The 21,281-nt window shown below is 40.3% G+C and overlaps 1 protein-coding gene across 5 annotated transcripts; it reads left to right on the top strand.

Annotated features, from left to right (window-relative positions):
- The first annotated feature begins 1,076 nt into the window (after positions 1-1,076).
- On the top strand, positions 1,077-21,209 carry GMCL1 (germ cell-less 1, spermatogenesis associated). 5 transcript variants are annotated; one of them, XM_042801370.1, is made up of 16 exons: positions 1,766-1,835; positions 2,558-2,677; positions 3,997-4,147; positions 4,654-4,750; positions 5,552-5,649; positions 6,139-6,251; positions 6,605-6,640; positions 6,959-7,024; positions 7,212-7,296; positions 7,526-7,616; positions 8,088-8,228; positions 12,548-12,617; positions 17,330-17,405; positions 18,257-18,402; positions 18,612-18,699; positions 19,808-21,209. In XM_042801370.1, the coding sequence occupies exons 4-16, from the start codon at positions 4,672-4,674 to the stop codon at positions 19,934-19,936; spliced, it is 1,218 nt and encodes a 405-aa protein (XP_042657304.1). In that variant the 5' UTR covers positions 1,766-1,835; positions 2,558-2,677; positions 3,997-4,147; positions 4,654-4,671; the 3' UTR covers positions 19,937-21,209. The 5 variants fall into 5 exon arrangements, with proteins under 5 accessions (XP_042657302.1, XP_042657303.1, XP_042657306.1 ...); XM_042801368.1 differs by lacking the exons at positions 2,558-2,677; positions 3,997-4,147 and adding an exon at positions 1,077-1,360 and having other exon boundaries at positions 1,712-1,835; XM_042801372.1 differs by lacking the exon at positions 2,558-2,677 and having other exon boundaries at positions 1,725-1,835.
- Positions 21,210-21,281: the final 72 nt, after the last annotated feature.

Here is a 21,281-nt window from a genome sequence, read left to right as displayed (position 1 = left end):
CCCACTCAGGTGCAATACCGATACGGGGGACATCTGCTCCTTGGAAAGAGGCAAATCCATTGCCCCCATCTTGGTGGGCCCAGCACACAGGATGCTGTAAATCCACCTCCAGCAGCGCTTTGAGAAATGGTTTATAAAGTCCTGTGCCTGGGGGAAATCACCGGGGGCAGGGGGGGAGAGGAGGGACAAATTAGGGGGTGCAGCCTCGGACCCCCCAGCTGCTGCAGTTGCATTGCTGCTGCTGCTCCCACTCAGTACCCCGACCTTGCTTTGGGAGGGACAGTTCCTGTTGGTCATCCACTGCCAAGCAAGAATCATAGAATCACAGGCTGGTTTGGGTTGGAAGGGACTTTAAACACCACCTAGTTCCAGCCCCCTGCCCCCGGCAGGTCCCCCTTCCCCCAGCCCAGGGGGCTCCCAGCCCCGTCCAACCTGGCCTTGAACCCTTCCAGGGAGGGGGCAGCCACAGCTGCTCTGGGCACCCTGGGCCAGCGCCTCACTGCCCGCACAGAGAGCAATTTCTGCTTTCGATCTCATTTAAATCTCCCCTCTTTCAGTTTAAAACCGTCCCCCCTCGTCCTACCCCCACCCCCTGACCCAGAGTCCCTCCCCCCCTCTCCTGCCCCCCCTTTAAGCCCTGGGAGGCCACTCTCAGGGTCCCCCCGGAGCCTTCTCTTCTCCAGGCTGAACCCCCCCAACTCTCTCAGCCCGGCCCCCCAGGGGAGCTGCTCCAGCCCCCCCAGCATCTCTGTGGCCTCCTCTGGCCCCGCTCGAGCAGCTCCGTGTCCTTCTGCTGTTGGGGGCCCCCGAGCTGGCCCCAGCACTGCAGGGGGGTCTCCCCAGAGCGGAGCAGAGGGGGGGGAAATCCCCTCCCTCATCACGAGCAGCGATGGCGCTGGGTACCGTTGCCGCTTTTTCCTGCGGGACTCCCCCAAAACGCGGGTTTCCCGCCCCCCCCCCCCATCCCCTACCGCCGCGACACCCCAAAGGCCACGTGGAGCGGCGCCCCCGGCGCACGCGCGGCCTGCGGGCCCCGCTGCGCGCGCGCCCCCCTCCGCGCATGCGCAGAGGCGCGGTGGCGATGGCCGTCGCCGGCCGCCGCTGAGGTGCAGCCGTCCCCGCCGCCGTCCCCGCTCCGCTCCTGGGCGGCCTCATGAGGAGGCGACGGCGGAGCGGCGATGGGCTCGCTGAGCAGCCGGGTGCTGAGGCGGCGGGTGGGCCTCCCGCGCGGCGATGGGGCAGCCGGGGACGGCGGCGGTCGGGGCGGGAAGAGGAAGCGCGGCGGGACCGAGGGGCCCGGTGACAGCGACTGCGACGGCGAGGCTGAGCGGGAGGAGCTGCTCCTCAACACCCCACGCAGGTCGGGGGCTGTGGGCTTTGTTCGGCCGTGGGGGGGGGGGGGGGTGTTGGGACAGCCGAGGGCCGAGCCTGGGCTTGTGCGGGAAAGAGGTGAGGGGAGAGGGGCTGGGGGTGGGCCTGGGCCGGAGGAGAGGGGCTGGGGGTGGGCCTGGGCCGGAGGCTCTCGTTTGCTCTGGGAAGGGCTTAGCAGCAGCTGCAGGAAACAAGAGAGGGGAAGTGAGTGCACAGGGCGGGCGGGCAGTCCGTTATGGGGAGGAAAAAAAACCCCCACATCAAGTAGTTTATACTTAGTGTTGCTGGTGTAACAGAAAAAAAAATGAAGTAGTGTGTCTCTCTTTGCCTTTTTGTGTAGGAAAAAATTGAAAAGCACTTCTAAGTATATTTATCAGACTCTGTTTTTGAATGGGGAGAACAGTGATATCAAAATTTGTGCTCTGGGAGAAGAGTGGAACTTGCATAAGATATATTTGTGTCAGGTAAGTGGCTTCTTTCTTGCAGTAGAAGGTGTATTTTTAATAAAGGAATATGGTAAATGTTAAGTGTGATGAGCTTTTTTCTTATTTTTTTTTTCTTATATTTCAGACTTACCACTGTCTGTGGATGCAGACTGTTTTGCTTTTGATAGTAATGCTAGGAAACACAACTGTAGCTTCCTGTGTGAAAAGTTTCTTTGGTTCTGTCTCTTGCTGCTTAATTTTTTTAATCTACTTGTCTTAACCTTGGCACATCCTTCATGAAAACAGTCCTGAAAACTGTCTTTTGATGTCCTGAGAACATGTTCTTGTTTGCTAAACAAGTGGCTGAGAGCCCCCTGCGATGTTACTATTATTGCAGAGCAAAGACAGCGCTTCCAGAATGGATTTTTAATGCGCATGCTAACCCAGTTCAGTTTTATTGTTCACTGGGACTCAGGTATAGGAACCTGAAGTGAAATTGTTGGAGCTGGGGCTCTGTATTTGTTATGCAGCCTTCATTCTTGGATGAGGGCTGTCTTGCTGCTGCATGAGGAAGGTATGCACAGAAACTCTAAGAAGAAATACATCTTAGTGCATACCTACAAAAAAGATGGAGTTTATACAAGCATTTTATTTTGAGTTTGTATTAAGGTGAAGTTCTTTGTGTTACTTCTTGTGTTTTGGGAGTGCAGAGGTACTGTTATCTTTACTGTCTGTTCTCTTTATTACTTTTCCTGTGACAGAAGTGGGGAGAAACCATGGCTTTGTCTTGAAATGTGTAATTCAGTTGTGCCGTTAACTTTAAAGTCGAAGTCTAACCTTGGAGGCAATTTATTTGAAGCGAGAAGAGAAAGTAATGTCAGGTACTATACCTGAAAACGTGTGAACTTCTTTGTTAGCTGTAGCCAAACATAAAGCAGTTTTATGTGCTACAAGGTGAAGATGTCACTGTGAGATGCTCAGCAGGTTGAATGCAGTTTCTCTGGTGTAACAAGTGATGGTAGAAGCGAATTCTTGATTTTTTTATTGTTGTAATATTAATGCCATGATTCCAGTGCAGGTACAGCAACTACTTGAGTTGCCCACAGTGAGGGAAATTTCATTGCTTGCTTGTAGGAAAAAGCCCTTTATATCTTTCAGAACCTTTTAAAGAGCATAAAATGAGAGCAGGAAAGTAGTTTGTGTAGAGCCAAAGATTCACCAGTGACAGCTGTCTCTTGTTAGAACAGTGGGTATGTCTGACCAGGGAGGACAGCTGGCAGACAGAGCTTTAATTGTCTGCTCACCTTGGACTCTCTGTAACAAAAGGAGAATATAAGTGGGTTGGACAGTCAGACTTACGTTGTGCAGCGTGAACAGGGTGGGCATGTTGCTGGTTCATCCTTAGACTGTTGTTGGCAGTGGCGTTCTTAATCGTTATTGTGATTCTGTTGTTGCTATGTCTCAAGTTGGTGAAGCTACTCCTTAAAACTTAGTGTGGGTTGGTGACTAAAATTGAATGTTAAATTGATTCTGTGGATGCTTTTTAACAGACTGAAAATTGCGATTTTGTTCTCTAGAGGCCTTGTTATACAAGTGATGTTCTTGTGAGATGAAATTTTGTGGTTAAGTTAACCATTCTTCTAAGTCAGGTTTCTATTTCAGTTCATGCTCTGTTATTGGAACTATGTTACTATAGGTAAAACATTTTTGGAGGTTAAAAATAACTCTCTCTGTAAATTACTCTTAATGAAATTATGGCTCCTCTTCAGTCCTGTTGAGCAGACTATCTCAGTCTGAATGTTTCTGTTTGCTAGTCTCTCAAGTTACTGCATATAATTTGATAAATGGCAGTAAGGTGCTGCTCTACCTGTTAAGGTCAGATCTGAGAAATGGAGGATTTCCTTCTTCTGATGCTGTTTACTAAAATGATAAAGTCTTATGAAATTGAAGGGTTGGTCTACATGGCAAAGCTAAGGTAGCTTCATGAGGATTGGCAAGATGAATAAGGTCTGGGTTTTGAGGGCAGTCTGTTGTATGTCATCATAGTTAGGGGATATGCTGAAGGTATAGAGATGCTTACATAATCAGATAAAATCAAAATTAGATTTTATGTTGTTTGTTGCCCTGAGTTGAAATGCTGAGTTAAGAGGTCAGGGAATATGGTGCTGTACAAATAGACTTTATTTTTTTGATCTCTCAGGTAAACTTCAGTGAGTGATAGCATCTCATAATGGGCACATCTTCTGCTGAGAAGGAAAATCATGAATCCTAGTAGAGCAGTGTATTTCACTTCATTTGGATGGAAACCTGTCAAATTCTAGTTTTTTATGCCTTACACTTTATAATAAAAGGTATATTTACATAAATGGTGTATGTGTATGTGTCCTTGGTATGAGACTACAACCTTGCACATTAATTTGTATGTCTTGCATGCTGCTTTTTTTTCTTTTTTCTTCCTGATACCTAAACTGGCATTCCCTAATGCCTGCAGGATTTGTTGTCTGCCAGTAACATTAAGGACTTAGTTCTTGGACTAATTATAGATCCCTTGGTGGTGTGGTTTGTAGGAAAAAGAGCTTATGTGGCTTTTCTGGCCTTTTAAAGCTCTTTACTCTGATTACAGACATGTAGTCCAAATTTTCTATACACATTTTCACTTTCAGAAATAAAGCAAATATAATTAGCCCTTACTCAAGTATGTCAGAATGTTTTAACTTGTGAAAAGTTCCCTTAATACATTCTGTTCTGCGTAAAGGTAAATATTAATGATCTTTTGTTCCATGTGCTGCTTTTGACAGTTTTAATTTAAATGAAATCTCTTACTTGAGTTCTGTTTCTCCCTTCCTCCCTCTTATAGTCGGGCTACTTTTCCAGTATGTTCAGTGGATCTTGGAAAGAGTCTAGCATGAACATCATAGAGCTGGAGATTCCTGACCAAAATATTGATATAGAAGGTAGGTGGGAACCTTTTGTTTTAACATAAACTCTCAAGGTAGAGGTTAAGTTGAACCTGACAAAAAATAACTGAAAATACTAATTTTCTAAGAATAATTTTCAAACTAGCAAATAAGAAACTTGAGAGAATCAGTTCTGTGCACATTCAGTTCTGAGCTTAACTTGGGTTGCCAGTAGAGTTGAATTCATTTTTGTACCTCTGAGTTGGGAAGCACAGCTGAAAAGCAACTGCTTGTTTTGTTTTGGCATTGGGGCTCTTGAGATCAGTATGCAACTCGTGGGGGGCCAAGTGTTAGAGTGTGAGTCACATCTTTGTCTGTCTGGGCTTGAAAAGCTACCGAGGGAGTGCTCGCAGGGCCCCGATGTGAGCTGACAGAACGCTTTGCTGCAGTACCAAGCACCATGGCGTGAGGACGTGGTGCCTTCAGAAGAATTACAGAGAAACTTGTAACATCGTAGTAATACCTCAGTGTTGTGCTAGTGATCGATTGCAGAGAAGGATCATGGGGCTTAACTTCTTTTTATCTAGTTTAACTGCTTTCCATACTGCTCCCTGATGTGGCTTGGTGGCTGTTTAAGATGATATTTTAAATAGTGAAAAGGATGTATTTTATTCGTTAATGCCATGTTTTGTGTTTTCTGTTTGTGTGTGTACTTAGGCTGGTAAATACTAGCTTTTTATCCAGAGCAAATAAGATTGTAGAGAATGTGTGCACTCAAGTGATTTGGTTATATTTAAGGGTTCTTTTGGTTATCCATGTTCAGTGCCCTATCTTTTTTGACACTTATACTCTTTTCAGCTTTACAGGTGGCTTTTGGCTCGCTGTACAGAGATGATGTGTTAATAAAACCCAGCCGAGTAGTTGCACTTTTAGCAGCAGCCTGCATGCTGCAGCTTGTAAGTAATAAATATGAAATATTTTTATGCTTTATTTCCAGATAAAGATAACAGTTCATAATATACTCACATGTGTGTACTGTTTCACCCAGAGAAATTAATCATCTTTTCAGACTAAGTGGGGAAAAAACCCAAACATAATGCAGTGGTTTTATTTAAAAATGCTATGACTAAGATTCAGTTTTAATATTAAGTGCCTCTTTGAGAATCATATCTAGAAGTAGATTAAAATATGTTCTAATAGCTCATTTGTTCTACCCTGAAGGTATTCATTAAGCCTTTCTTTCACGTGATACATTCTTCAGAAAAATCTATTTTTATAAATCTATTTTGGTTTAAATTTTCTGGATGGCATAGCATAGGTCACTGTAGTACATGTGACTTCAGTAGTTGTTCAGGGATGAGAATTTGTATGAACTCCACAATCTTTGATACTTCCTGTTGAGAAAATAGAACTTTGAATACTTGTGGGTTTTTTCCTCCCCACAGGATGGCTTAATCCAGCAATGTGGTGAAACAATGAAGGAAACCATTAATGCAAAAACTGTGTGTGGTTATTATAATTCAGCGGGGACATACGGGTTAGACTCTGTGAAGAAAAAGTAAGAATTACTTTCTTCAAGATGTTTTGCACATTGCTAATTAGAAATGTGAATTTACACACAGTAAAATAGTGCTCAAGTTAATTTTTTTTTTTAAAAAAAAAAGCTATCTGACTTGGTCTCTGCTTGTCCTGTTTAGGTTTTGAGTTTCTACTATAATTGATTACCTTTAAAATTGGTATAGATTATGGTAGATTGGCCTTTGCTGTGAATGCATTAATTACTAAAGTATATTAGTAAAGATAATATATTTGGTCTTCAGTGTGACAGTGAAATAATACTTGTGATCTTTGACTGTTTTATCACAAAGCTGCTTTAGTATTCGAACTTAAGCTTAACTTTATCTTAATTAGGAGGGATAATTACACATTTGGGAGCAGAATGCTGAGGTTAGTGCTAATGCTTCCTTCTGCTGTGAATTGGTGTGTTCTCAGAGCTTTTTGTGGCATTAATAATACTATAAATGTAACTTTCAGTGTACCTGAAAGAAACTAAATGCAACTTGAAGAGTTTTGGAAAATTTTATGGTAAACTTCATGCTTTTGGAATAACTCTTCTTCGTATTTTTATGCATTCATGTATTGGGTTAAAGTGGCATTTCAAAATCGTGGTACATAATCAGATTTTGTGAGCCTGAGCAACTATTGCAGGAATGTTGACATATATAAGCAAAAAATGAAGATACTAATTCCTTACTTTTAATCTAGGTGCCTTGAATGGCTCTTGAATAACCTGATGACTCACCAGAGTATTGAACTCTTCAAAGAACTCAGGTATTCAATCTTCAGTTAACTTGAAGTGATGCAGTGCAACTTCTTCCGCAGTACATAGCTCACTACAAATAACTTTCTTGGCTGTTGATAGTTGTTTGTTACCTGGCTTACTTTCTTGGTTTTGTCTATACTGTCTCATAGAACTCCTGTGATTTTTTTGTTTGTTTGTTTTTTGTTTTTTTTTCAGCATAAACCTCATGAAACAGCTGATTAGCTCTTCTAACCTATTTGTAATGCAAGTGGAGATGGATGTGTATACTGCTCTCAAAAAGGTACTTAAAAAAGGGGCTGGCTGGGGCTTCATGAAGTTGAACTCCTGAGTAGTAGCTGATTTGCAGTGCAATGAGAATTTTAGCCTTTTTGATATTTAATTAAAGTATTTAATAGAGTACCAGAATCTTTGTAGGAATTAATGCGTTATGAAAATGTTCCTTTAATAATGCATGTATTACTTTTTTGAAAACTTCGGTTAACTCACTGAAGTTTGTTTATTTTACCTAGTGGATGTTCCTTCAGCTAGTGCCTTCCTGGAATGGGTCTCTGAAACAACTCTTAACTGAAGCTGATGCCTGGTTTGCCAAGCGTAGGAAAGGTAGGATTGATTGGCATGGCCTTGGATTGGGAAAGACACGGGTTAGAGGTAAAATAAGATAGTCTTCCTTCACTTCCACACTTTCTCCCATTCTCTCTGGGAAGGCTTGCCTCTGCCAACAGTCCCTGGCATCATATTCTCAACACTGATAGCTTTTTCACTGTTTTGTCCACATGTTTTCAAGTAAACAGACCTGGTCACTATTTTTGCTTTGTTGCTATTGCTATTGTTCAGTTAGGATAAGCTTTTGTTGCCTTCTCACTAGAAGGCACCAGTGTATTTCAAAAGAGGAAAAGTTTGGTCTAACATTTCTGCTGAAAGTAAGTAATTTCTTTATTTTAGCTGCAAAACATGATTTGCCTGCCATAATAACTTTCTCTGATCAATAGGTTAAAACTGAGTCTCAAATATAAATAGGGTTTGGAAAATATGTAGGAAAACAAATTGTAATACAGTTGTTTTGTCTTGCAGATTTTGAGGATGACATTGCGTTCCTGGAATCAGAACAGGGGAATGCGTTCCTGTCAGTGTTCACGCACTTGAGATTACAGTATATCATCAGTGACTTGGCATCAGCCAGAATTATTGAGAGGGATTCCCTAATACCCTCAGGTGAGTGAGTACTCAGCTGATCCAGTTCTGTGTGCCTTTTCTAGCCTGTCCTGCTCTAGCTTAATTGACAATATCTCGGTGCATTTACTGGTGTTCTCTCAGTGTTTATCTCCAACGTCTGAATTGTGGCTGAAGATTCAGCAGAAATTTAAATTTAAATTTACATGCGTAAAAGTCTTAGGACACACACATAGATGTGTTAAGCATTTTGCTGATTAATCAGTTTATCAAAATACTCCATAATCAATGCACAGTACGTTATCAGTATTTAAATTACCCCAGAGTCCCAGACGTGCAAAAAAGCTTTTGAGAGAGCAAAACTCACTGGGACTCAACTGTTTCCTAGCCATTATCTTTCTAAAAAGAGCTGGGTTCTGGTAGAATTTGGAATAATACCTGAAAGTGAAAGCCAAAAGCACAAGATGCTGTGAACACTTCTCCCAGCTTCAAAGATGAGTTTTACTTACAGCAAGTATTTAGGATGATTTGGAGGAGATCAGATATTTAAATATTATGCTCTTGTCATTTTATTTGCATTTTGACTTGTATAAAATACATCCTCATTCTAGATCCTGGTGCTTTTTGAAGCCCATAGAGTAAAATGCCATTTAATATTGCAATAGATCACTGCTATTAACACTACATTATCACTGAAAAATAAAAAGCCCCATTCTCACCTTGCTGCTGAAGTCTGAGTTCACAGATCGGCTTTGTTCTTTTCTTGGTAGCTGTATAAACCTGGCTGCTGATAGACAAGACTGGAAATGAGTTACCAAGTTGGGCTCTTACTTGAAAGTGTGTTTCCACTATCATTGATCTTTATCATGTGAAACACCTCCTCCTCCTTTTTAAGTTGTTTTGTTTTGGTGTGGTTCCCCCCCTCCACCCCACCCTGAGTTAGTTGTGCTCCTAACAGTGTTGGGACTTCTCATGCTCTGCCTTTCAGTTTGCTTCATGTTTCACTCTGTTTATCATAGTTGAATCTTAACATTGAATTTTGCATCTTAACTGACAGGTTTTCTTCCTAGCTCTCATGTACACAGCTTGGATTATTTTTTTTTTTTTAATATCTGTCCGTACAATAACAACGTTCATCTGTCTCTGTGATGTCTGTTTTCAGGTGTAATGGCCAAATGTCAATTAAGACTGCTTTTATTGAGCTGTGTATCACTTATTTGTAACTTCTTGACATCTGTGTTTTAGTCATCTGTCCATACTTGTAGCCTTGGGCATTGCTTTGGACTCTTGCCATATGTAAATATTTAACTTGTCTTTGAGTTACACTCCTGTTTTCCTGTAAAATTAAAATTATTTTTTTCATCTCATATTGGCTTTTTCCTTCATGCTGCCATAGATGTCAATGCAGTGATATAATGTCAAAACAGACTTGTTGGGATATTTCTTTTGAAGCCTGCTAGCCTGATCAAATTGTTAGATGCTTTTAAAACACTTCTGTTGCCATTATGATGCAGTAGTGAGAGGCGCTTTACTCAGTTTGTCTGTCTTGTTCTGCTCTATCCTATCTCTGCCAGAAATAATGGTTTAGTTGCTGTCTGAATAACCTTGAGCTCCTCTCTCTCTCATGCTTTGAAATGTTCAAAGAATGTGGCTATCAGAAGCTGAATTATGACTTTCTGGTAGGGGGTTCCTGTGGGGAGCAGGTCGGGTCCTTTCCTCGCTAGAAATCTGTCGATCTCTCGAGCGAAATTGCTTAAATGCATCGGCTTTCCCTGCTCCCGGTTCTGGTTGAAATTAGTACCTTAATAGACGGAGAAGAGGCTGTCTTCTGCACTAGTTCTGACAAAGTAAAATACAAAGGAACTCAGTTATCCTGTGCTCAAATGTCTGTTTAAAAGTGTTCTTTGAACAGCAGGTGGAGGCAGTGGGTGACAGAGCTGCAGCGAGCCGAGGTGCGCTTTGGGTGAACGGTCGGGATGGTTATGTCCAGTAGATGGGGCAGTTTTTGACCTCAAGGAAGTGATAACATTTTATATTATGCATAAAAAAATCCAGAAGAACAGATCTGCTCTTTGATATGTGATACTTTATATGCTTAAGTCATGTATAAAGTAAATATAATCCATCTTACTTACGAGTTATATTGGTACAGATTATAATCAAAGTGCAAAGGCATCTTCATTCCGTAATAAAAAAATAAAATAACTTGGGTGAATGGCCCTTTAGATTAATGATGACACAGAAGAACTTTGGATTACTTTATTGTCAAATGGCTTTGTCAGCATGTGAATAAGATGTTGCAAACCAGAAATTTGCCAGTACTACACTCGATTTCCTTATCTTACTGTTGCTGCTGTTATCACTTACCAGAACTGTGACGGGCAGCCTTTTCTTAGTGTTCTTCAGTGGATAAATTTTGTGTCTATACTCAAATACAGAAGCCTTCTATCTATTTAAGTCAGAGGAAGAATGTTTCTTAAATTGTTACAAGATTAATTGCAACTTTGGGGCTAATCTGTTTGTGCTTATTGAAAAAGAATGTGTAATTTTTGCATAGTTCACAAGGTATTAGATAGCAAAATGTTTACGCTTTCATAGTTAAACAGTTCATAAGTTGTGATAAATGCTGAAAAGGAAGCAGGATGACAGTGAGTGTGGTTAGTGCAGGAAGAGTATCTGATGTTTAGACTCTAGCACTAATGACTTTAAAAAAAAAAAAAAAACAGCTTGAATTTGGAGAGAACTGGGAAAGCAGGGAAGGGTGAACAGCATAATGTGGAGACCTCTATGTGTGTAATGAAGTGCTGTTAGGGTTTAATGCTTGATAGCCCTTGTCATCTGTTGATACCACTTTGTAGCCAACAGCTGGGTTAAGATGAAGAACTTTCGCTTGTCATTTAAAAGGAGGCTTAGATAAATACTGGTGGTGCACTTTCAAACAGGTTATTGGCTGCCAGCATCCAGTATTTGAGGTGATTGCATCATACCTGAGAGCGCCTACAAGTGTAGAAATTGCTGGGTAGTTTGTATTGTAGTGTAAGCCTTTCAGATTATTCTAGATTTAATTGTTCTCAGGGTGGTAAAGAAGGAAATCATGTTGAATAGTTGAAAGAAATAGTGTACTTATTTTTTTTATACCCTGTATGTGCATAGGACCTGCAGGAGAAAACTGAAATTAGGAACTCACAACAGAGTCGGCTCTTGCTTGCAGAGGAAAGATGTAAGAGACAAAAATACACAATGTCTGTAAGCAAAGTGTTCATTGTTCAACTACAGTTGAAATATGATGTATGGAATTGATACGTATATATGCAAAATAGAGAAGATGCTCTATCTCCTGATTTTTTTAATTATTTTTTTTTTTCCTTCTAGTGCATCCATTCTCTATTCCTTAACTGTGTGGTTTTCCTTAAATCACTTTTATACTTTCTGTGTTACTTCAGTTAATTCTCATTTTGGTCCTATCACAGTCTGAATCTTAACTCAAGAGTTAGTGGGGCAAGGAAGGGCAGGTTTTCATTTTTGCACCTGGGACTTCTAAGGCAATCTCAGCACTGTGGTCTCACTTCTCCCTTCTATCATCTTCATCAACTACCTGTTTTGTTTTTGTGGTAACAGTGGTTCTCCACAATCCTACCATCCCAGCCTATTCCTCCATAGAGTTTGTTCTCATACAGTGACCTTGCATACTTGCCCCTGTTCATTATCTTGACTAAGAACAACTTGCATACTGTGCTTTTGGGTGCCTATGATTCCTTTTGTGTAACTGACTTGCAAGCTATTAGTTTCTGTTCCGTTTTATCTCTTGGTTGCAACTGTTAATTTAATACCGCTGATAAAATCTTCATGGTGTTCTCGGAGGAAGAAATGACTTATGTTTATTTCTCGTAGGGGACAAATTCTGTTTGTTTTCAACATATCCGTGATAAGTCACTGTTTCCTTTACCCTTTGATTCTGTTTTCTTCTTTAACTTGTGTAGAATTCTGTTGGGGATTCAGAAAACAGCATCTTCTCCCAAGAGCTTGTTAACAAGCTCTCTGGCTTAACAGAACTTGGCGTGCTGAGAAAATTTGTTGAGTTGCATCAGTTCTGGCAATTGTGAATGCTTGATAAGATTAATACAGTACTGAGTTATTTAGTGTCAGTTGTTGATTTTTATCTGTACCGCTTCTTCTGTAATTGAGGCCTGGAGATGAATAACACAAGTGCATTATCAGGTGGTGGGTTTGCATAGGCCATCCAGTTAATAAGTGTAACATTATTTCAATGTAATTTTATTTCTATATTTCAAATGTTTATGAAAATCCCCATTCCCAGCTCCAAAGACAACACCAAGCTTATTTATTTTTTTTAATTTTAGAATGGCTGTCCTCTGTTTACAAACAGCAGTGGTTTGCCATGCTCAGAGCAGAACAAGACAATGATATTGGGTAGGTATATTACAGGCTTTCCTTTATTTCTTTCTTAAATTAGAAATAGTCCTCATATAAATTCTGACACAATTAACTTTTGGAGTTTACATTAAGAATGGCAGGGGGGAAAGCATACTTCAGTGGTTTTAAACGCTGCTGTTCTCTGTGGAGCCATCTCTTCCCTTGGGCTGGCCGATGTCCTACCCTTTAAACAGTAGAACTATAGAAAACTTGTATAATGAGACTAGAGGTAAATGCTGGGGAGGGATGTTCTGTACTTACTTGTATGTTGGTTAATGCTTCTCACCGGTACTTTGCCTTGAAATATGTGTTGAGACTGTGAAAGAGTAACTTATTAGCCTTCCATTTTAAGGACTACTTTAGGAACAGTACTGCAGATGGAGAAGCCTTTTCTGTCCTGCCTTCCTCCCTGGGCTAGGTGGGCAATAGCTTGTGGTGCGATGTAATTAACTGTATTGGTGTAGAAGGCAATTTGTCATTTTTTGTTTATGCAGGGATAACTCCATACTAACCTTTGTTCCTGCCTCTCCCATCCTAGCCTTCCAGGCAGCAAGTGAGAGCCCAGCACCCAGCAGGACTTGGCATCCTGTGACCTGTTTGCCTCATTTCCTTCTCATTTCACAGCCTTTCCCCCACCCGGTGTTTGTGTCTGATAGCACTCTCCACTTCCAGCACCTCCAGCTCTTCCCAGGCAGTGCATCCTTCTCCACTGCTAAGACCCTGTTCTCTCTGCAATCCTCCTATTATATATCTTCTCTCTTCTCCTTCCTAGACCATGTGCTGCACTGTGGTGGCATTTCACTGTTGTTGAGGAAGTTCCATGACAACTACCATCTTTCTGTGCCCTTTCAACGACCTGCGTGTAGCTGTACTTTGTGTAATACCCTGGCTGGTGTCTGTGTGTGTAATGCGTGGTTGGGTTTCTCGAGTCCGTGCCTAACAAGGGTTGTCACTGGTGGTGACTTGGGCAGCAAGACACGTTTTCATGTATGTTAGATGAATGTGTGTGATCACAAACTGTTTCCCTTCTTGCTTTTTGCCATGTTGCATTGAGCCAGGTCCCTTAATCTTTTTCTAATACCGAAACTATGGCAAAGTGCACCTGGGGGAGTTGTTCCTGCCTTTGTCTTCTCTTTGAGTTCTTGGTGTGCTTTGTGGAGAATAAATGTCAGGTCAGGAAGCTGCAAAATGTTTGTTACCTTTCAAAAACCAATAAACCAACTTCTTTATTTCCTTCCATCAGTTCTGTTAGCCTAGCATTTGCCATTCTGAAGATGAGCATGTTCAGTTAAAATGATAGGCTTCACTTATTAATTGCAATCTGAAAAGCATAAGAACCACTGTCCTGATTTGAAACAAGGGCCGTGCAGTCTGTGGCAGTGTTCAGCAGGAGGGAGTTAAAAATCTCTCATCTTTCTTTGAAGTAAAGAGTGAGTGTTCTCTTGATGTACTTCTCTGGCAGTGAGTAGTTAAGGATTTTCCAGCTGGAGGTGTTGGTTGGATCGTTACTGTATGACCAACCACCAATAGACCTGTTCTTAAATATGTACAGTCCTGTGTTGAAACAGCTTATGCTTTGGCCCCAACACCCTGTGGCAGTGACTTCCATGGCTTAATTGTGTTTTATATAGGGGATACTTCCTTCATAATTCCATCAAAAGGAAGTAATTTAATAGTGTAAAAAAAATCCCCCAAACTCTGACTTTGGTCTTAAGAATAGTCCAGATTTTAAGAAGTGGTTCTCTTTGTCAATAACAGTGCTTTAGAAAATGGTGGAGGTAAAGTATGTAATTGTAAAACTCATCAAGTCAGCTCCTAAAGATTAATGTCGGGTGGTCACAGCTTGTTTCTGTTAACATTGTTTTCTTGGGAAGACTTTTCTTGTAATGCTGTTGTTGATGTGTCTGACGGTAGACGATCATACATTGTACGTTACCTTTTAGCTCGTATGGGATTCACAGTTTATGTGAAAGTGAGTATTAACATAGTCATCAAAATTCTGACACAAGATAATTTGCTTATTTATGCTGTCTTTTGGCAGTTCACTGTAATACAATGAGAATATTTTGTCAGCTATCAGATATACATGCTTCTGAAAAAGTAAGCTCTCATACAAGAATGCAGTGAAGATGATGGAGATCATAACCAGCTTCAAAATGAGCAGCTTTCTTGTTCAACTACAGTGCTGATGATTTCAATGACTCTTGGAATGAGCGGAAAAAAAAACATTTTTCCATGTTTTTCTTGCTTGTCTAGTTTTCTTTTTTGCAGTATGGGTTGGGGGGTTTTTTTGGGTTGTTTTTTTTTTTAAGACAGCTACAACTGAAGATCTCAGGCAGAGAAAGTTATATTTAACAGTAGACATCTGCTTCCCCAAATCTCTAATTCTGGCATTCGTTGCCAAGGTCTTTCATTAATGACAATGGTAAGAAGTGGGTGAAATGTAGTGTTTCTTCTCAATATGTCTTAGCTTCTAACTTTAGTAGTTTACAAACTTAACGCTTCAAGGTGGCATTCAGGTTACTGTTTATTTAATAGTCAACAGTGGACTAATTGCCTTTGAACATAGTGTTCTTGAGTTGTGTGGGAGGGAGATGGAGGGGGGTGCACACGCACGCGTGTGTGGAGTGCTTCCCTGTAGTTATGTGCAGCTCAGCTGTAATGTTGCTAGTCCCTAGCATGCAATCTCTGAGGAGATAACATTTATCTGAAGTCCTGAGATCACTTCTCTGTCTTCTGCTGGCAAGGTATAGTGCCACCCTGCACTGAGATACCTGTGGTTCATAAGTTTTGTTTTAGAAGGGAAGAAATGCAGCTGTTCCTTGGTATTAAAGCAAATATTTTGGACGTTTGACCAACCAGTACCTGAAAGAAAAGAATTAAGGTTTTATAAAACCATCCTTTTATCTGTATCTGCTGCCCTTCCTCTCACACTTACTGCCTGGATCAGTATGTTGACACATTTTTTTCCCTTAGACGTAAGGGTGCAAACTTAGTAAGCTGAACAAAGTGTAGAGTGTGACTCCCAGTGAGCTGAAGTAAGGCTCTATTTTCATATCCCACCTGGTGCACAGCATAATTGCACCTGCTTATTCTAAGACTGCCAACGTGGAAATTATATTGCTTTGAAATGTGTGATGTGGTTTGCTCTTTTGAGAGGAGAAGAAAATGTTTCTCTTCTACTTTATGTTGTTTGCATTTAAAAGGACTAAACATTTTATTCACTCTTCAGAATTTGAGAATTTTTTAGTGTAATACTGGAGTTTGTGACTTTGAACTGTAGCTGCTTAAGGTTTACTTGTTGTGCTAAAGTGGATCACTTCTTTTTTTAATTAAACATTTGTTCTGTGGGAGATGCAAGACAGATCTTTTGTGTCCATGTCTGGTATCATATCTACTCTAATAGTCTCTTTGGCAGTGCTTAAGAATGAAATAGAATAACTTGACTGTTCACTAAGCACAAGGTAGGCCAGTGTAAGTGGTTAAAGCCGGAAGTTTTGCATCTTCTGAGGTTGCTTGAAGAATTGAGAAGGGGGAATACTAATGTCTGTCTGAATATTATGTGCTAATGTTTGTGAAATTTGTCACTAATTAAACAGAAATAAATCTTTTATCACCATTACTGAATTTAGGTCAGCTACATAACCAGTTCAGCTAGAAGATGTGGAGAAAGCACACAGGAGGTTCTTGGATGGATTTGGTTAGCATGATTAGTTTATTTGCTTAACTTATTCATTAAAATACTTAAATCTTCCAGGTTTGTTTTTTACAGAAACAGGGGGTGAAAAGACCACAGACTGAGTTTGTTCGTAAAAGCTATAGCCGCAAGTTCTTGTGATGTGTGTACAATAGGAAGAGAACAGATGCTGCATTTCTTCTTGCTTATATGGCTTGAAGTATATTGTTTGATATTACAGGTTTATAGTTTAACTTGCGTGGGGGGTTGCCTTTCATTGTGATTTATAATACTCACTTTAAGTGTTTGTCCTCAGTGTAACTTGAAGACTTTCTGGCACTGGTTGCTTATTTGATTAATGATGTAATCATGTCTAAAGTTAAGTGAGTAACATGCCTCTGGAAAACTGATTTTACTTATGCTGGCTCTGCAAGATTTTTCTACATGTTGAAGTGCCAGTGGAAACTTCTGGGTGAAACAAGTTCATGTTGGTATAAGATGACAGAATCAAGAGGCTTGTGGCACTTCACGATACTGTGGGTAAACTTATTTTAGCCCAGTTGCACAACCAGCCACTTGAGAAATCTTTCACAATGACTCTGCGGGTGCTTCTTCGTAGTGCTGCTATTCTGCAGAGTCCTGCAACTGTTCCTTAGAAGTAGCACTCATTTATGTTTGTGCCTGGGAAGTTGGACTACTGCGTTTTAAAAAGGAGATCGTTTTTTTTAGGAGGATTGGAGAATGTATTTCATTGCAACAGCTATTATTTTCTTATCTGAAAAGGTCCTTTTGTAATAGCCCTACCTAACTGAGGTGTCACAACCTGGTTTGCATTGCAGTTTTGTAGAGCAGTTGGATGTTCCTGAGACAATTTGGGTTGGAAGGGGTCCTGGGAGGTCATCTAGTCTAACCGCTGCTCAAAGAAGGGTCAGTTGTATGGTCAGACCAGCTTACTCAGGTCTGTTCATCTTTCCCACGTTAAAGTATCAAACCAAGCTGTTTAAGTGTCCTTAAAGATGCACTTTTTTTGTAGGCCTCAAGAAATAAATAAAGAGGAACTGGAAGGAAACAGCATGAGGTGTGGTCGAAAACTTGCAAAGGATGGTGATGTAAGTATGGCATGTGGCTAAGTGTGCATAGCTGACATGTCTCAGACATGTTGGGTATTTTCAAAACATGTAGGTCTTAATTGTCAAACTGCATCAAAAAGATGTAATGGAGATGATACGTTAAAGAAATTATTTTGTTCTCCCTAGAAGGATGAAAACGCTTGCTGTCTTCACAATGAATAAGGGATTAGTGTTTTAATTGTGCTCTTGCTCGGCAAGCAAGCCCATGTTTGGAAAACCTTTTAGTGTGTGAAAGGAGGGAATGTAGCCACGACTTGTCATTTGAAACTTGTAAAATACCTGCAGTTAAAATAAACCTCTGATCACTGGTGTCTTTTTCTTTTTAACTGGAAAAGGAAGCTTTCTAGATAAAATGTGCAATAGTCACAGCCAGAACCCCTGTGTGTTCCCTGTACATACATGCCTCTTTAGCTAACAGATCTTGAGAAAAAACAGGAAACATGAATTTTTTTCCCACTGAATCTGCTTAACCTAAGGAGTGCTTTAAGCATGAACGGGACCTGTAGTTAAGTGCTACTCAGGAGTACAGCAGCAGTTACCAGAATGCAGAAGTATTTTAGATCCACTTGTATTAAATGTATTTTTGTATGTTTGGACACAGCTGATACTGAACTTGTCTTGTGTAGTCATCTGTCTGCAGGGGTTGGCTGCTGAGTGGTTGCCTACCAAGATGTCTTATTTCACATGGGTGTTGGCAAGGATCCTTGAATCCACCAAACATCTCTGTAGAATTCCATTCCCAAGTTTGATTTGTTGGAGAAGTGGCACCGTTTGTGTTGTAGCCAATACTCAGACTGGTTTGTTTGGTGTTTTTTACTTATGTTCTTCAGTACTGCTGGCGATGGACTGGGTTCAACTTTGGCTTTGACCTTCTTGTCACGTACACAAATCGTTATATCATTTTCAAACGCAATACACTGAATCAGCCGTGCAGTGGGTCGGTCAGTCTGCAGCCTCGGAGAAACATCGCCTTCAGGTAAACGCTGGCCGAGGTGGCAGACCCCGGGGTGTGTGCTAAAATGCCTCACTGTAACTAAGTCTGTCTGTCTGTGCTTGCATTAAATGTTGTTGCCACCAAGTTAGTTACATTTGAAAATGTTATTCTGTCTTCTTGGGAGAAACTTTCTGTGCTGGAAAAAACAAGTTATGGGAGACTAAGTAGTTTAACTGTTGTTATATCCCTAGGTTACGTCTAGCCTCTTTTGATAGCAGTGGGAAAATTATTTGCAGTAGAACGACAGGATATCAGATCCTAACCCTTGAGAAGGACCAGGTATGTTTGTGGATTTTTGAGCTGTTGAACTTGAATTGTGGAGTCCAAGGCATGAAAACAATGCTGAGAAGTAAAATGCTTTTGAAGAGAAGTTGTTCTTCTTGTTGTCATTGCTTATGTGGAATTTCAAGTGTTCCTTTTATAGGTAGTGGAAGATTAAGCTAATTTGTGAAGTGTAACTAGAGTAGGATAGTGTGGATTTCATTAGTGTTGATAACGGTGAAATTAGTTCCCAGGGTGCTGCTGAAGCTGTTAGTATAGTGTTCTGCTGGATGGCTGCTTGCTTTCCCATACTTCCAACACTGGTGAGATTACCTGTCTGAATAACATATCCATCAGACTCCTGCTTATTTAGAGGCAAATTTGGAGTTTGTTTGAAGACTCTCTTGTATCGTAAGCTGAAGAGTTAAAAGATTGTCTGCATGTTGTTCAAGAGTGGGATTTATTACTCAAATAATTAAATAAAAGAAAGCCTCAGAGAGGAGTGGAGTTTTTTTAAGAGAATGTGCCCATTTCCACCCATCTGTGACTGTAGAACTTAGTGAGGAATGTGAAAGACTTGATCATCAAGTTTCTTAAATCCTAATCAGTAGTGATACATAGGTGAGTACATAGAAAACTTTGTAAATGCCATCCCTACTGTAGGATAAAGTTTCACTTTTGCTACCCCAAAGCCAGTTCCTAGAGTAAAGCAAAAAAATTCCTGCCAACAAACTGTAATTTGCTTTAAAATATAGACTGTTATGGATTGCCTGGTTGATTAACTCACCTGAAACTGATAGTGGCAGAAAAGTCTCCCTTTCTCTCCATCACACTTGAAGGTAAACTTTGCTCAGCCATTTCTTCCAGTTCTGTTATCTTTGATGCAGAAGGGTTGGCAGTAAGGGGTCAAAGGGTTATAAGCATTTTGAGAATATCTTATCAGTGTTAATATTATAAAGCATCTGCTTAAGGTGAATTACTATCTGGGGGTGGGTATCTTATTCTTTTTATTACGTAGTAATTAAAATTTATAGAATGTCTGTTAGTATCAGTCTTGTGTGCTTTTTGATGTACTTCCCTCTAATGGTATCGCTTCAGTGCAATGTCTGCTGTGTTTGCTTTACAGGAGCAGGTGGTAATGAATTTGGACAGTAGACTCCTGATCTTCCCGCTCTATATCTGCTGTAACTTCTTGTACACATCGCCAGAGAAGAAGGCTGACAGTGAGGCACTGCTAGATAATTCAGAAACCTGAGACCTCTTCAGTGGAATATAGTAGCACTTCTCTAACTCTGTATGCCTGCTTTAACTTAAATGCCCTGCTGACGCACAGAGCTTTGACAACAAAAAAGGCCTTACACTGTAGCAAATATATATGGCCTTAGTATACTCCTATGCATATCTGAAGAGAAGATCAGAAATTATACAGGCCAAAACTAGTTATCCCATTTTTATTTTTTTATTTCTGTTCTGCATCTTCAGACAGTAGCCATTCCGTGTTTTGAGAAACATTACACTTTTATTTTCCTGGGCAAAAACTGAGCCAAATTTGAAATAGGGAATTTTTTGTGAATGACATCGTACGAACTTACCTGTCAGATTCTGAGCACACATTGTACGATGTGTGAGTTCTGTTAGTGTGGTTTTTGGTTTGTTTGTTTTTTGTTTTTTTTTTTTTTTTTTAATAGCTGATCTGTAAATACCAGATCAATATTCTGCTTGCTTTTGTGGTCCTTTTCCATTAGGGCCAAATATATCTGTGTAAATTTTGTCGGCCAACTTTTGTTAGTTATTTAACTGTACAGACTTTCAGATCTGCTTGGTTTTAAGCCTTTATTGTATCTCATATATACATACATTTCTTTCTTGTTCTTGGGCTTTTTTTAACATTGCAGCAAGTATATATCTTTTTTTTTTTTTTAGCATGTGAATGTGCTAATAAGGATGCTCATAAGTGAATTTTTTTCCACATACTGAAAATACTCTAATATACTTGCCATCATTTGAGTGTTATACAGCAGCAGCTTTCAGTTAGGATTCTACTGAATGCTTACTATACTCACATGAACCAAATACCAGTTTTTAAACATTGTTTTTTTGTGACTTGTTTTAACTGTTACCTTGGGAAAATATCCCATTTTAGCTCAGGAACTTGTGACCTTTGAGTGCCTTTTGAGTTGTATGTGTTAACACAAACTTCACATCAGTTAAGCAAGGTCACAGGATCCAAAGTAAGAGCTGGGAACAACAGATTCCTTTTCAGTTGGTTTGACGAATGAGTCAAGCGTAAGAGGTACACCGTATTCGTTCTTTGTATGTGTTGGGTTTTATGTTTGTCTATTACAATTTTGAATTCTTACAGCAGGATTTTTGGATTCAAAGTGAGAATTTTGCCTCTTTAGTCTATTTTTTTAATGTTGTCAGAAAAGTATTAAACCATTTGTACTTTATAACAAGGATAAAAATATGTTAGGCAAGATGGAAGGACGTGGCAACTTGTCAATAAATGATTCCAAGTGGAATACTCACCAGTGTCTATCCTTTTCTGCCATGAATAGTTTTTTTCTATTGGGTTTAGCCTGTGGATGAACTTCTACATA

Source organism: Tyto alba, unplaced genomic scaffold (genome assembly GCF_018691265.1).
Source record: "Tyto alba isolate M040663 unplaced genomic scaffold, T.alba_DEE_v4.0 Super-Scaffold_34, whole genome shotgun sequence".
Lineage (NCBI taxonomy): Eukaryota > Metazoa > Chordata > Aves > Strigiformes > Tytonidae > Tyto > Tyto alba.
This window is presented reverse-complemented; position numbering and strand designations above follow the sequence as displayed.

Bases quoted from the DNA above. Each gene is read 5' to 3' on its own strand.
- GMCL1 (XM_042801368.1), top strand. From the start codon at position 1,179: ATGGGCTCGCTGAGCAGCCGGGTGCTGAGGCGGCGGGTGGGCCTCCCG. The intron at 7,617-8,087 runs GTAGGATTGATT...TTTGTCTTGCAG, and splicing joins GTTTGCCAAGCGTAGGAAAG to ATTTTGAGGATGACATTGCG. The intron at 17,406-18,256 runs GTAAGTATGGCA...TATGTTCTTCAG, and splicing joins AACTTGCAAAGGATGGTGAT to TACTGCTGGCGATGGACTGG.